Here is a 15,295-nt window from a genome sequence, read left to right on the forward strand (position 1 = left end):
TATATGTATATATATATATATATATATATATATATATATATGTATGTATATATATTTGTAGATGGACAACTATCTATCTATCTATCTGTATAAATAAATAAATATATACCTGTATATATAGTTGTCGATGGACACAGTACCTTTATTTTGTTTATTTATTTTTATGTGGTGCTGAGGATTCCCGGTACCTCATATGTGCAAGGCAAGCGCTCTATCACTGAACCACAGCCCCAGCCCCACATTTCATATTTTTTTAAACTAAATTGAATGCCAATGAGTAAAATAGGTTCTCTGATACCGGGTTAGTATAGGTATGTCGTGTTGCCGTCTTTTTAGAATGTAATTTAGTAGTAACCATCAAAATTTTAAGTGCTTGGGGTTAGAAATGATGGTGGAATATGATGGACATTATTATCCAAAGTACATGTATAAAGATACGAATTGGTGTGAATATACTTTGAATATAATTTTAAATTAAAATTTTAAATTAAAATTTGTTACTGCAGGAAAAAAAAGAAAGAAAGAAAAGAATTTAACATTGTGTAAAGGGACTTGGAGGTCATGCTGCTGAAGCAAACCATAGGCAAACAAGAAGGAGCCCAAATAGCTTTGTGTTCTATATGTGGAATAAGAATTGTAATGCATTCTGCTGTCATATATAAATAAAAAATTGATAATAAAATAAAGCGAACATTTTAAATTAAAATTTATTACTGCAGAAAAAAAAGAAAGAAAAGAAAAGAAATTAACATTGTGCAAAGAATGGGTCTGAACACCCCCAATGAATGTTCATTGTAAATGGAAATATGAATAATTGCTCAATGGTTTCTATGTAGAATTTGTTTGTTCTCATTTACTAATCATTTTATAAAAATGTGGGAAGTAACGTGAAACTGTTTTCAAGTAATTCTACTAGCAGTTATTAAAAATTTAATAATATCAAAAAAATTTTAAGTGCTTATATGCTTAGAAACAAATTTCACTTTTAGAAATATATCCTAAATAGCAAGAGTACTTAAAGATTTATATGTAAATATATATTATTTATAATAATGGTACATTATTTATAATAGTTAAAAATTGGGAATAACCTTAATGTCAGTTGGAGAATGGTTGAATAAAATATGATACATTTGGAGGCCTGCAGTGTCAGACAGAATGAGTTGACATAACCAAAACAGACCGGAGCTGCTGCTGTAGCCATGGCCCATGGTAAACAGTGTGAGCCCATCCCAATGTGAACGTGCAGTGCAACTCTGAGGGTAATGGTCAAGGTGATGGGTTTCTGCTGCTGCCCACATAAGCAAAGGGACTTGGAGATCATGCTGCTGAAGCAAACATAGGCAAACAAGAAGGAGCCCAAATAGCTTTGTGTCTAATTCCTTTGCCCTTTGCCTATGAACTTGGAGTCAGCCCCACCATGCTCATGATTCCTTGTGTATTGCTTAGGTCCCAGCATTGATGACATTCCCTTTGCCTTGAGTCTGTAGGAGGTCCCTTTTATGTTTCCATACTTCAGGTAGCCTCTCTTTCCCCTGGACCACTTCTGGGACTGAGAGGTTACTTTATCCCTGTGGGACATATCCTATTAAAATTTGCTCTGTAATATAAAAAATTCCAAATATATACATACATACATACATACATGGTATATAGTTAAACAATATGAATCAAATAACATGAAGTCATAAAAAAGAATGAGGTAGGCTGGGGTTGTGGCTCAGTGGTTGAGTGCTTGCCTCGCATGTGTGAAGCACTGGGTTCCATCCTCAGCACCACATAAAAAAATAAATAAATAAAATAAAGATATTGTGTCCATCTACAACTAAAATAAAATGTTTTTAAAAAATAATGAGTTATATGTGTGATTGTATATTATTTATAATTTTATATTATGTATAATACACATACAATATCTATGATATATATTTAAATGACAAAAAGGAAGTTGCAGAGCAAAATTTCATTTTTACTATGAAAAGAGGTATCTGTTTTTTATTCCAAAGATAAGTATATATAAACTTAGAGAAAATTGATAAAGAGATAAGATGTACCTGTTAGCAGTAGTTACTCCTGGTAGATGGAATTGAATTAGAAGGAGAGGTGAGTTGTTAGGAGCAGGCAAGAAAGACAAACTGAGGGACTTTCAGTTTTACTCTGTTTCTTTCTTTTTTAAAAAAACTTTTATTTACTTTTCAGTACTGAGGATTAACCTAGGAGCACTCTACCATTGAGCTACAGTCCCAGACCTCTTTATTTTTTATTTTGAGACAGGTGTCACAAAGCTGCACAGATTGGTCTTGAACTTAATGATCCTCCTGCCTTTGCCTCTTGAGTAGCTGGAATTACAGGTGTGCAGCACCCAGTTGCTTGCTTGCTTGCTTATTTATTTACTTTTGAGACAGGGTCTCACTGTATTGCCCAGGCTAACCTTGAGCTCACAGTCCTCCTGTTTCAGCCTCCCAAGTAGCTGGGTGTATAGGTTTGTGCCAACCTGCCCAGCTTCAGTTTTACTCTATATAATTTTATTTTAAGTATTGGAATTTAGGTTATTATTAGTATCAGGCTTTTCAGTTTGCTTTTCTAATTAAAATATATAAAAGTAGTTCAGTTATATTTGTTGCATGAATAAATGTATAAACCAGTACATTTTGTGTATGAGTTTGTTTTAAATTAATATTATGTCACTGTTAAAAGCTTATTATGATCTGGGTGCAGTGGCGAAAGCTTGTAATCCCAGCGGCTTGAGAGACTGAGACAGGAGGATCGTGAGTTCAAAGCTATCAGCAAAAGCGAGGTGCTAAGCAGCTCATTGAGACCCTGTCTCTAAATAAAATACAAAATAGGGCTGGGGATGTAGATCAGTGGTCAAATGCCCCTGAGTTCAATCTCTGGTACCCCCCCAAAAAAGCTTATTATGGCTCAAGAGCCTGAGGCAGGAGGATTGTGAGTTCAAAGCCAGCCTCAGAAACTTAGTGAGGCCTTAAGTAACTTAGTGAGACTCTGTCTCTAAATAAAATGCATAAAGGCCTGGGAATGTGGCTCAGTAGTTGAGCATCCCTATTCAATCCCTGGTACCTAAATAAATACATAAAACTTTTTAAAAGTGAAGGCTACAGAATATGGTACTCCATATTCTAAACTTTACTAAATGGGGAAAACTGAAATATGGTAAAACCATTTCCCAATGTGAAAATTCAAGGAGACCAATATGGATATGAATATTTGACAGTTCTAGTAAATAACTGAGATTTTATCCATAGCTTGAACCTTTCATAGACCCAAGCAGAGATCTTATTTTTTTTAAATGTTTTTCTATGACAGAAATGACATCAGATGTACCATCATTAGGTCCAGCCATTGCCTCTGGAAACCCTGCCCCTGGGATACAAGGTGGAGGAGCCATTGTCCAGAGAGCTATTAAGCGGCGACCAGGGTAAGTTTGAGTATAGTGTCATGAATATTTCTCCTATAAACAACACTGATTGAGTTAGTTGATCAACCCACTTGGCTATTCCTAACTCTCTCACTTCAACTACTTATTTAGTATACTATGATCATGTATCTCCTCAGCACCTGGATTTTTCCTTTTATAGAATTTATGTTTTTATCTAAATTTCTTATAAGTAATTTTTTTTTAAAAGCAAAAACCTACAAGGTGAAGGACTGTGGCTAAGCACAGAGATTTCACTATCGCTGAGAAAACTATTGGCTGTTTTCATTAAGCTTTTAATCTGTTCTCAAAATCATTTTGATGAGCTTCTTTTTTAATATTATTTTTTAGTTATAGGCGGACACAATGTCTTTATTTTACTTTATATGGTACTGAGGATCGAACCCAGTGCCTCATGCATGCTAGGTGAGTGCTCTACCTCTGAGCCACGACCCCAGCTCGATGCTGAACTTTGGAATATTTCTTTTCTAAGTTATTGGTTGCTTTTTGTGATATGGAACACAGAGCTCATTTCAGTTCCAAAAGTATTTATTAAGTGCCTCATTAGTAAATGACATTGTACTGATTGCTAATAGGATTCAGTGATAAATGAGATATACTCCTTGTTTCCTAGTTGCTTGAATTCTGACAAGGCTAATCATTGCATATATAAATAAATATAAGGGGGGCTGGGGATCTGGCTCAAGCTGTAGCGTGCTCACCTGGCATGCGTGCGGCCCTGGTTCCATCCTCAGCACCACATACAAAACAAAGATGTTGTGTCCGCCGAAAACTGAAAAATAAATATTAAAATTCTCTCTCTCTTAAAAAAAAAAAAAATATATATATATATATAATATAAGGGGGAACTGGGGTTGTGGCTCAGCGGTAGAGTGCTTGCCTAGCAGGTGCAGGGCCCTGGGTTTCAGCCTCAGCACCACGTATAAAAATCAGTAAAATAAAGGTATCATGTCTAACTACAACTAAAAAATAAATTTAAAAAATATAATACAAGGTAGATTACAAGTTTTATAAGAAAGAAACGAGTGTAGTGCTTTTAATGTATGAAAATACTGCATTTAATTGGTAAATAATGGGAAAAGCCTAAGAAAGGAGGTTGCTTTAAAAGGGCCAGGAATGATGGATAGTATTGTGTCCATTTTAAATATAAAATTTTCCTTTTTCCTTCGTTTTCTTTTTAAAAATAATGTAGTTAATAGCCAGGTGCAGTGACGCATGCCTGTAATCCTAGTGGCTTGGGAGGCTGAGGCAGGAAGATTGCAAGTTCAAAACCAGACTCAGCAACTTAGCGAGGCCCTAAGCAACTTAGGGAGACCATCACTAAATAAAATGCAAAAAAAAAAAAAAGGGCTGGGGATGTGGCTCAGTCATTAAGTGCCCCTGAGTTCAATCCCTGGTACCAGGGGAAAAAAAAAAGTAGTTAATATTATAACTAGTTGCTATCAGTAGTAATGCAAGAATGATCCTTGGGTCAAGTAATGAAATGAATAACATATTAAGACTTGCTATATGTACAAGAGTTTTATAAATTTTAACTCATTTACTGAGGAATGAGATGAATAAGTAAATTTCTAACCAAAGTTAGTAAGTTATCAATCTAGGATGTGAATCTTAGGAGTTTAGCATTAGCTTTCACTCTCTAAAACAATGTGTTGTAGTTATATATAGTAGCAAACAATCAGAAGAAATGTAAATATCAAAATTAGGGCATCTTTTGAGAAAGTTTTATATATATAATATATATATATATAACATATATATATAAAGTTAAATATATATATATATATTTTTAATATTTATTTTTTAGTTTTTGGCGGACACAACATCTTTGTTTCTATGTGGTGCTTAGGATTGAACCTGGGCCGCACGCATGCCAGGCGAGCGTGCTACGGCTTGAGCCACATCCCCAGCCGGAGAAAGTTATATTTAAAAATGGAATACTATATAGCTATTAGAAGTGACAAATATATATCAGTACAGAAACTTTCATATATTAAAAGAAGTTATAGTATATGTAATATTTCACTGTCAGAAAAAACAGAATGTGTGCATAGTGAAAAATTAAAAGAATACTTATCAGATTTCTGGATAATGGGGTTATGGGTGACTTATTTTCTTTTGTTTTTCATTATTTTCCAGATATTCTGAAATGAATATGTATTATTATTAATCAGAAAAATATATTGTCTTTTAAGTATTTTTTTAAAAGAAACACTAGAAAATATAGAAGTTTAGAAAGAACGATAAGATGGCTGAAGTCAGCAATCATAGATTTTTTAGTGTATTTCCTTCAGTCTTTTTTTTAAAAAGTTTTTTAGTTGTGGGTGGACAACAATATCTTTATTTCATTTTTATGTGGTTGCTGAGTACCGAACCCAGGGCCTCACGTGTGCTAGGTGAGCACTCTACCACTGAGCCACAACCCTGCCCTCCTTTAGTCTTTATATGTAAATATCTTAAGATAATTATATAGTTTATCATAACCCAATCTTTTCTCCTACAATAGCCTTTATTTTCATATTGTTACATGTTATATATTAATGTGATTTTTCATGTTTTTGTGGAAGATGTGCTGAATTCCTATTATGAGACACTTAAATTGTTTTCAAGATTTTTCTATTATGTATAATACCACAGTAAACTTATTTGTACATAAAACCTCCCACATCCCAATTTTAAGTTATTTCTCTAAGATAGATTCTTAGAAATGGAGTTATTAGGTAGATTGATAGGATTTTTTAAGACACAATAGTTTTTTAAATTCTTATTATTTATTTTTTTATGGTGTTCAGGATTGAATACAGTGACTCACAAATGCTAGGCAAGCGCTCTATCACTGAGATGCATGCATCCATAGCCCTGAACGATAGGATTTAAAAAAAAAAAAAAAACAAACATTTATTTTTTTAGGTGTAGATGGACACAACACAATGCCTTTATTTTTAGGTGGTGCTGAGGATTGAACCCGCCCGTGCTAGGAGAGTTCTCTCCACTGAGCCACAATCCCAGCCCCTGATAGAATTTAAAAAAATTTTTTTTAATATTTATTTCTTAGTTGTAGTTGGACATAGATCTTTATTTATTTATTTTTATATGGTGCTGAGGATCGAACCCAGGGCCTCGCATGTGCTAGGTGAACACTCTACCACTGAGCCACAACCCAGCCCCTTTAAAATATTTTTTTAGTTGTAAATGGACACAGTAGTTTTATTTTTAAATATATATTTTTTAGTTGTGGATGAACCTTTATTTTTATTTATTTATTTTTATATGGTGCTGAGAATTGAACCCATTGCCCCCCATACACTAGGCAAGCACTCTACCACTGAAGCACAACCACAGCCCAGCAGTACCTTGTGAATGAACCTTTATTTTTATTTATTTCTTTTTATATGGTGCTGAGGATCTAACCCAGTGCTTCACTCACGCTAGGCAAGTGCTCTACCACTGAGTCACAACCCCAGTACCCCAAATGATAGGATTTTGACAGATGATCAGGGAAGGAAGAGGAACAAACACTTGGAATACCATGTACTTCATATGTATTCCATCTAGAGATCTATAATACCAGGTTATCCCACTAATAGAGATGCTAAGAGTGAGGGCTGGGGATATAGCTCAGTGGTAGAGTGCTTGCCTAGCAATCAGAAAGGTCCTGGATTTGATCCCCAGCACCACACACACACACACAATTCATGTAGAGATGTCAAGAGTGATAACTGGGTTAAAGTTGTAACATGAGCAATGTTTTAGTTTTAAGAGTATGGAGATTAATAGGAGATTGGCCTACTCTATTACCCATAATCTTCCCTAGTCCCTTAAAGTGAAAGTTGCTTCTTTCATTGAATATCCATAGCATGCATATATATATATATAAATATTTATTTTTTAGTTGTAGTTGGACACAATACACTTTTTTTTTTTTTAATATTTATTTTTTAGTTTTCAGCGGACACAACATCTTTGTTTGTATGTGGTGCTGAGGATCGAACCTGGGCCGCACGCATGCCAGGCGAGTGGCTACCGCTTGAGCCATATCCCCAACCCCGCAATACACTTTTTAATTTATTTATTTTTATGTTGTGCTGAGGATTGAACCCAGGGATTCGCACATGCTAGGGGAGCACTCTACCACTGAGCCACACCCTAGTGCCAAGTCTTTTTTTTTTTGTACTGAGGATTGAACATGGGGCCTTGTGCATGCAAAGCAAGCACTCTACCAATTGGGCTATATCCCCAGCCCCCAATAGCATATTGATTGTGTTCCTCAGACAGCATTTTTCCATTCTCACTTGTTTTATATTTGTATTTGTCTAGACAAAAAGCCTCTTCAGGGCAAGGTTTTTGTTTTTACCTCTCTCAGCTCAGTATCTTGAGCATAATGTATATTATATGTTTAGACTAAAAACTTCTTGTCTTATATCACTCCCTTATGTAATATTACTGTTTTGAAAGATGTTCAGAAACCTGTTAAAATGGCTTAGAATAGGCCATAGAAATAAAAAAATAGACCTGAGGCACAAGTTGTAGCCTCGTGATAGAACACTTGCCTAACATGTTCAAGACCCTGAGTTTGATCCTTAGGGCTGCACCAAGAAAGCAAAACAAAACAAAAAAGACCCAAACAAACCCAGAATTATTCATATATTAACTTAAAAAATTGTTTTATTTGTTCTGCTTAGTTGTACATGACAGCAGAATGCATTTCAATTCTTTTGTACACAAATGAAGTGCAGCATTTCATTTCTCTGGTTGTACATGGTATAGAGACATACCATTCATGCAATCACACGTGTACCTAGGGTAATGATGTCCATCTTATTCCACCATCTTTCCTATCCTCATAATCTCTCCCCACCCTCCCCTTTGACATATTAATTTTTTCTTGTCTTTTTTGAGTGGATTCCTATTCCTTTTTTCCCCCCTCTCCTTTTCTGACAGTACTGGAGATTGAACCTAGATATCTTGCATGCTAGGCAAGCTCTACAATTGAACTACCCCTCCGATCCTTCTTATTTTATTTTGAGATAGTGTCTTGCTAACACATTGCCTTGGCTGGCCTCTAACTTGCATATTCTTGCCTTAGTCTCAAGCAGCTAGGATTACAGATGTGAGCCACCATGCTGGGCTCCTATTCCTTTTGTAGAGGTTGTACTCTGATGCAAACCTTTGATAAAGATAGGCTGCTACTCCAGGGAGGTGTTGAGGTAGTAGTAGGTACCCTTTTTCTATTGTCCAGCTTCTTTGCCCAGTTTGGCAATATGAGAAAAAGGTAATGTAGCTTTGTTTGACTTCTCACTTCCTTTTTTTTCTCTATTTGGATAAGTGTATAGGTAGGTATATTGAGAAATATTAATTTCTTAATGTTTTGTGTGATAACTATTGATAAATAAGCTTATAGTATTTCTTGTTGGCTTTCCCTAGGCTGGATTTTGATGATGATGGGGAAGGGAACAGTAAATTTTTGAGGTAAGAGTTTGGAAAATTTTATCTAGATTTCTGATGCTAAAAATTAATTGATGATCTTTATACTTCTGACTTGTAATATTTTTGTTCTTTGGACAAATGAAAGTATTTCATCCTAAAACTATACATTTTCATATTTATAATGTCCAGAATATTTTCAGGAATTCTGTTAGTAATTTCAGAGGCATGCCCTCAGAAGAGTTCAGACGATTTACAAGACCCTCTATTGATGCATAGTTTAAAAGAACAAAAATTAATTATGTCCATAATTATGTGTATTGACTGCATGATTATTCTATTGATGTTGCCTAGACTTGCTCATAAGACTGCATTCAGCCTGTTGGTCAGCTGAGAGACTCATTTGGGATGCCTGTGTATTTTTCTGTTGTCTTTTGCCTTCAAGGAGGTGAGACTGAGTTTCTTCGTGTGGTGATGACTATAGTACAAAGGGGCAATTTCCAGGGTGATTAACAAACCTCTGCTTCTATGACATTTTCTGATGTCCCTTTGGCCAAAACAAACCATATCTTCATGTCTTGAATCGATGTTAGAGATGGCTACACAAGGAAGTGAATATGGGGAGGAATAATTTGTTAATGTGCTGGTCTCATACCCTCTGAAACATTGAAAAATGGACTTTTTAATACGTTAATGAAGGGGTTCTTCTAGAAAGGAAGGATATTCTTGCTGAATAGTAATTGCTTGGCTTGTTTTCATGTAAAGAAGCAGTAAGACATAAAGAAAGGAAGATACCATGATTGAGTCTTCGTTTTTTTCTTTCTGAAGTTGAAAATATTACCTTGATAGTTTCTACATTGTCCAATAATGGGTACTAGACTAGTAAATTAAAGGAGCTGTGTTTAAAAAAAATTATATGGCTATGTGGCTACCCAGATTTCATTTATTCATTTACTAGTTTGTTTTATTAAATAAGTTTTTTAGTTGGAAAAGTAATATATTTATTGCAGAATTGGAGATATTAACATACATTAAAAGTACACCATCCTTTCACTTGACCCTCAGAATTCTTCCCCTTAGATTTTTAAAAAATCTTTAATAGCTAACTTTATTTTTTATATTTTTATTCTAATTTGTTATATATGGTAGCAGAATATATTACAGTTCATATTACATATAATAGAGCACAATTTTTCATATCTCTGCTTGTATACAAAGCATATTCATACCATTTGTGTCTTCATACATGTACTTAGGGAAGTGATGTCCATCTCATTCCACCATCTTTTTTTAACCCCCTTGCCCCTTCCCTCTCCCTCTCTCCCCTTTGCGCTTTCTAGAGTTTGTCTAAGCTTCCCATGCTCCCCCTCCCAACCCCACTATGAATCAGCCTCCTTATATTGGTGAAAACATTCGGCATTTGTTTTTTTTTTGGATTGGCTAACTTCACTTAGCATCGCACTCTCCAGCTCCATTCCATTTACCTGCAAATGCTATGATTTTATTCTCTTTTATTGCTGAGTAATATTTCATTGTGTATATATACCACATTTTCTTTATCCATTCATATACTGAAGGGCATCTAGGTTGGTTCCACAGTTTAGCTATTGTGAATTGTGCTTCAGTAAACATTGATGTGGCTGTGACCCTGTAGTATGCTGTTTTTAATCTGAAGAGTGGGATAGCTGGGTCAAAAGGTGGTTCCATTCCCAGTTTTCCAAGGAATCTCCATACTGCTTTCCATATTGGCTGCACCATTTTGCAGTCCCACCAGCAATATATGCGTCTACCTTTTCCCCCACATCCTCGCCAACACTTAATTCTTCCCTTAGATTTTTATAGTTATTGAGTATCCTTCTGGAAAAAGTGCATATACAAGCATCTATAAGTGAATATGTGTGCACATACACACATCATTTTCCAACTTTTTATCATTTGCCCACTTTTTTCCCCCATTTATTTATTTAAAATTTTTTTTTGTAGTTATAGATTGGCAGCATGCCTTTATTTTGTTTATTTTTATTTTTTAAAATATGCTTTAGTTGTAGATGAACACAATACCTTTATTTTATTTATTTTTATGCAGTGCTGAGAATTGAATCAAGTGCTTGGATTTGCTCTACCACTGAGCCACAACCCCAGCCCCTATTTTGTTTACTTTTATGTGAACTAAGGATTGAACTCAGTGCCTCACCTGTGTTAGGCAAGCACTCTGCCACTGAGCTACAGCCCGAGCCCCATCATTTTTTTATTTTTATGCAGAGGATGTTTGTATTGTGAATTGTTTGCCCTTGTTTAGTTTTATAATGTTTAGTATAGCCAGTAACATCAGTATGTTACTTTACATTAATGTTTAACATTAAAATTTACATTTCTAGTTTTGACTGAATGATGAACCTTGCTAGATCCTCTTGAAAATAACTGACTTGGTCCTTCATAAAAAATACTTAACAAATAAGAGTAATTCTCCAAGAGGTCTCTTTGAGAATTAGAGGGTTTCAATAAATGATAGGAAGGGAAGAAATTTCAGGGTTTTTTGCCAATGATAGACTTTTTCAAGGATCTCTTGAGAATTCTTAATTATAATGATAGATGCTATTAGTGGAATTGTGTTCATGAATGGTATATAGGTAATCACTAATATTTATTTATACCGATCAATTAGATATAATCCTGAGTTGTTGATTCCATAAAATCCACTAGTCCAAAACTACAGTCATGTTCTTTGCATAACATTTTGGTAATCAGCAGACCACTATATGACAGTGGTCCCATGAGATTATAATAAAGCTGCAAAATTCCTATCACCTAGTGATGTTGTAGCCTATATTATAATATCATGCTCAAATGTTTGTGGTACTACTAGTATAAACATACTGTGCTGTTAGTTGTGCAAAAGTATAGCACATGTAGTTATGTACAATACATAACACTTGAAATAAATGACTGTTATATGTTTATATATTTATTTTTACTTTTTTTTTTTTTAAAGAGAGAGAGAGAGAAAGAATTTTAATATTTATTTATTTTTTTTAGTTATCGGCGGACACAACATCTTTGTTTTGTATGTGGTGCTGAGGATTGAACCCGGGCCGCACGCATGCCAGGCGAGCGCGCTACTGCTTGAGCCACATCCCCAGCCCCTATTTTTACTTTTTATTATTTTATGTTTGCAGTACTGTGGATTGAACCCAGGGATGCTTTACCACTGTGCTACATCCTATTATTTTTTATTTTATTTTGAGATAGGATCTTGCTAAATTGCTGAGGTTGGCCTCAGACTTCTGACCCTCCTGCCGCAGTCTTCCAGGTTCCTGGGACTACAGACATGCACCACAAAGTCTGGCTTATTTTATTTTGCCGTGCCAAGGATTAAACCCAAGTCCTCTTGTATGCTAAAGCCCTCTACCACTAAACTATACCCTAGCCTCTATTATTAGCCTTTTTTTTTTTTTAAACCCTCTGTACTGAGGATTGAATCCAGGGGTGCTCAATTATTGAACTACCTCCAACCCTTTTTAAATGTTGAGACAGGGTATCTCTAAGTTGTACAAACTGGCTTCAAACTTGCAATCCTGCCTCAGCTTCCCCAGTAGCTGGCATTATAGGTATGTACACTAAGCATAGCAGAGTGTGCCCATTATAGAGGAAAAATGGCTGGGAATGTAGCTTGGTAGTACTAGCCTAGCATGTGTGCTCCCTGGGTTTGATTACCACAAAATAGAGAATAGTGTTTTTGGAGTTAGGTCTTTCTCCTTCAGTATATCTTTGTATAGTAGAAAGGAGGTTATCTGTCTATTAAATAGTTGGGATGAATGGAATGAGTTTTCTTGGTCAAGGAGAGAAAATGCGTTATTTAAATCATAATTTAAAACTATCCTTTAAAAACTCCTGTACATCAAAGGAAGCAATCAGCAGAATGAAAATACAGCCTGTGGAATTAGGAGATATACTTGCAAGTCATGTATCTTAGAAAGAATAACATCTAAAACACTTAAAGAACTCCTACAATTTAGCAATAGCAATAAAAAAAAAAATCTTGATTAAAGAACAGGCAAAGGGCATGGTGGTGCATCTGTAATCCCAGCAGCTCTGGAGATGTAGGCAGGAGCATTACAAGTTCAAAGCCAGCCTCAGCAATTTAGCGAGGCTGTGAACAACTTAGTGAGATCCTGTCTCAAAATAAAAAATAATATGAGCTGGGGATGTGAGATATGGCTCAGTAGTTAAGTACCCCTGGGTTCAATCCCTGGTACCAAAAAGGGGCAGGGGAAGCAGGTCAAGGACTTGACTAGATATTTCTCTAAAGAAGAGATACAAGCACATGAGGGATATTCTAGTAATTATTGGAGAAACACAAATCAAAACTATAATGAAAAGTCATTTTTCACTTATTAGGATAGACACTATAAAAAAAAGCAAAACAAGTACTAGTGAAGGTGTGCAGGAATTGGAACTCTTGTACACTGTTGGTGGTAATGTAAAATCATGCAGCCATGATGGAAAACAATATGGTGGTGCCTCAAAAAATTAAACATAGAGTTAACCATGATCCCTTAATGCCACTTCTGGTATATATCTAAAAAGAATTGGAAGTGTTTTTTTTTTCGTTTTGTTTTGTTTTTCCTTTTTTGAGACAGTGTCTCTTGCTAGGTTGCCCAGACTGGCTTCCAACTCATGCGCTTAAGTGATCTTCCTGCTTAAAGCAGGATCTTTAGGAGTTATTTGCATACCCTACATACATTGCCCTATTTTTCACAATAGCCAAGGGGTGGAAGCAACTCAAATGTCCATCTATAGATGAATGGGTGAAGAAAATCCTTGGTACCAAAAAACAGAAAACAACAGCAACAACAACAACAAAAGAAGAAGAAGAAGAAGAAGAAGAAGAAGAGGAGGAGGAGGAGAAAGAAAAATTTTTTATTTTTTTTCTTAGTTATAGATGGACACAATAACTTTATTTATTATATGGGGCTGAGAATCGAACCCAGTGCCCCTGACATGCTAGGCGAGTGCTCCACCACTGAGCCACAGCCACAGCCTGAGTAAAATTTTTTTTTTTAAAAGAATTTAACATTTATTTATTTATTTAGTTAGTTAGTTTTTATGTGATGCCGAGGATTGAACTCAGGGCCTCACCTGTGTTAGGCAAGTGCTCTATCACTGAGCTACAACCCTAGCCTGAGTTAGTAAATTTTATGTGGATTTTTTTTTTTTAACAATGATTTTAAAATAAACAAAAACCTACCTATCCCTAACTTTAGAGTGATGCTGGCATGGCAGTCAACTATATCTTCATGAGATCATCTTTTTATTTTTTTGATACTAGGGATTGAACCCAGGGATGTTTAATCAGTGAGCCACATCCCCAACCCTTTTTATTTTTTACTTTTGAGACAGGGTCTTCCTATGTTGCTTAGGACCTTTCTAAATTACTGAGGCTGGCTTCTAACTTGGTGATCCTCCTGCCTTAGCCTTCTGAGCCACTCAGATGACGGGTGTGTGCCACCACACCCAGCAGCCCGTATCTTGTTCTTTGTAAAGTTTTTATTTTTGTAATTGTAGATGGATAGCATGCCTTTATTTTATTTGCCTATTTTTATATGTGGTACTAATGATCAAACCCAGTGCCTCACACATGCTAAGCAAGCGCTCTGCCATTTCAGCCCCAGCCCCCATCATCTTGTTTTTGTGTGTCTGATAAGTTAAGAGTAATGAAGCCATTGGAAACCTTAGAAATGTAGTCACAGATTTTTTTAAGTTCTGTGGGATGCTGTTATTTAATTGCCATTGCTTCACAATTCTTTTCCATTGGCTTTTTTTTCCTGTTTAATATTTTTATTTCTTCCTAGTTTTCATTTCAGAAATAGATGTAAAACAAGTGTATTGAATTAACCCATTTTTTTCTACTTCAGGTGTGATGACGATCAGCTGTCTAATGATAAGGAGCGGTTTGCCAGGTAATGTAGTAGATTATTTTGTTCCTTTTTTTAGGAGTAGGCAATCCAACCATACTGAGTTTTCATTTCATCTGGATGAGAGTGAATTTCCTATTCTGAAAGATTCAGCTTCAAACCTAATGGTATATTTTATACGTTGCTTTTCTATATATGTTATAGTTATAGGAGTGTTTTTGCTAGGAGTCCACAAGAACACAAACTATGGATTTATATGAATTTATTATTAAATTAGTACAGACACTAGAAAATCTGTATAGATAAATGTGTTTTATTCTTTAAGAAATGATGATAGAAGAAGGTTGTGGCTCAGTGGTAGAGCACTTGCCTAGCATGTGTGAGGCACTGGGTTCAATTCTCAACACTGCATATAAATAAATGAATGAAATAGAGGTCAATCAACAACTAATAATATATATATATAAATTAATATTTTATTAAAAAATGGTGATAGAGAACT

General features: G+C 35.2%; 1 protein-coding gene across 10 annotated transcripts in view; it reads left to right on the forward strand.

Moving 5' to 3' along the window:
- Positions 1 to 15,295, forward strand: part of Arnt (aryl hydrocarbon receptor nuclear translocator) — a 79,732-nt gene that overhangs the window by 30,206 nt on the left and 34,231 nt on the right. For 7 of the 10 annotated variants that reach the window (XM_015502991.2, XM_015502990.2, XM_048814889.1 and 4 more), the window contains exons 2-4: positions 3,325 to 3,436; positions 8,879 to 8,923; positions 14,794 to 14,838. In XM_015502991.2, coding sequence (XP_015358477.1) covers positions 3,327 to 3,436; positions 8,879 to 8,923; positions 14,794 to 14,838 — 200 coding nt within the window. In that variant the 5' untranslated portion in view covers positions 3,325 to 3,326. The remainder of the gene's footprint in view (positions 1 to 3,324; positions 3,437 to 8,878; positions 8,924 to 14,793; positions 14,839 to 15,295) is intronic. The other 3 variants (XM_048814887.1, XM_048814888.1, XM_015502992.2) reach the window with 2 other exon arrangements.

Source organism: Marmota marmota, unplaced genomic scaffold (assembly GCF_001458135.2).
Source record: "Marmota marmota marmota unplaced genomic scaffold, marMar, whole genome shotgun sequence".
In the NCBI taxonomy this organism is placed as follows: domain Eukaryota; kingdom Metazoa; phylum Chordata; class Mammalia; order Rodentia; family Sciuridae; genus Marmota; species Marmota marmota.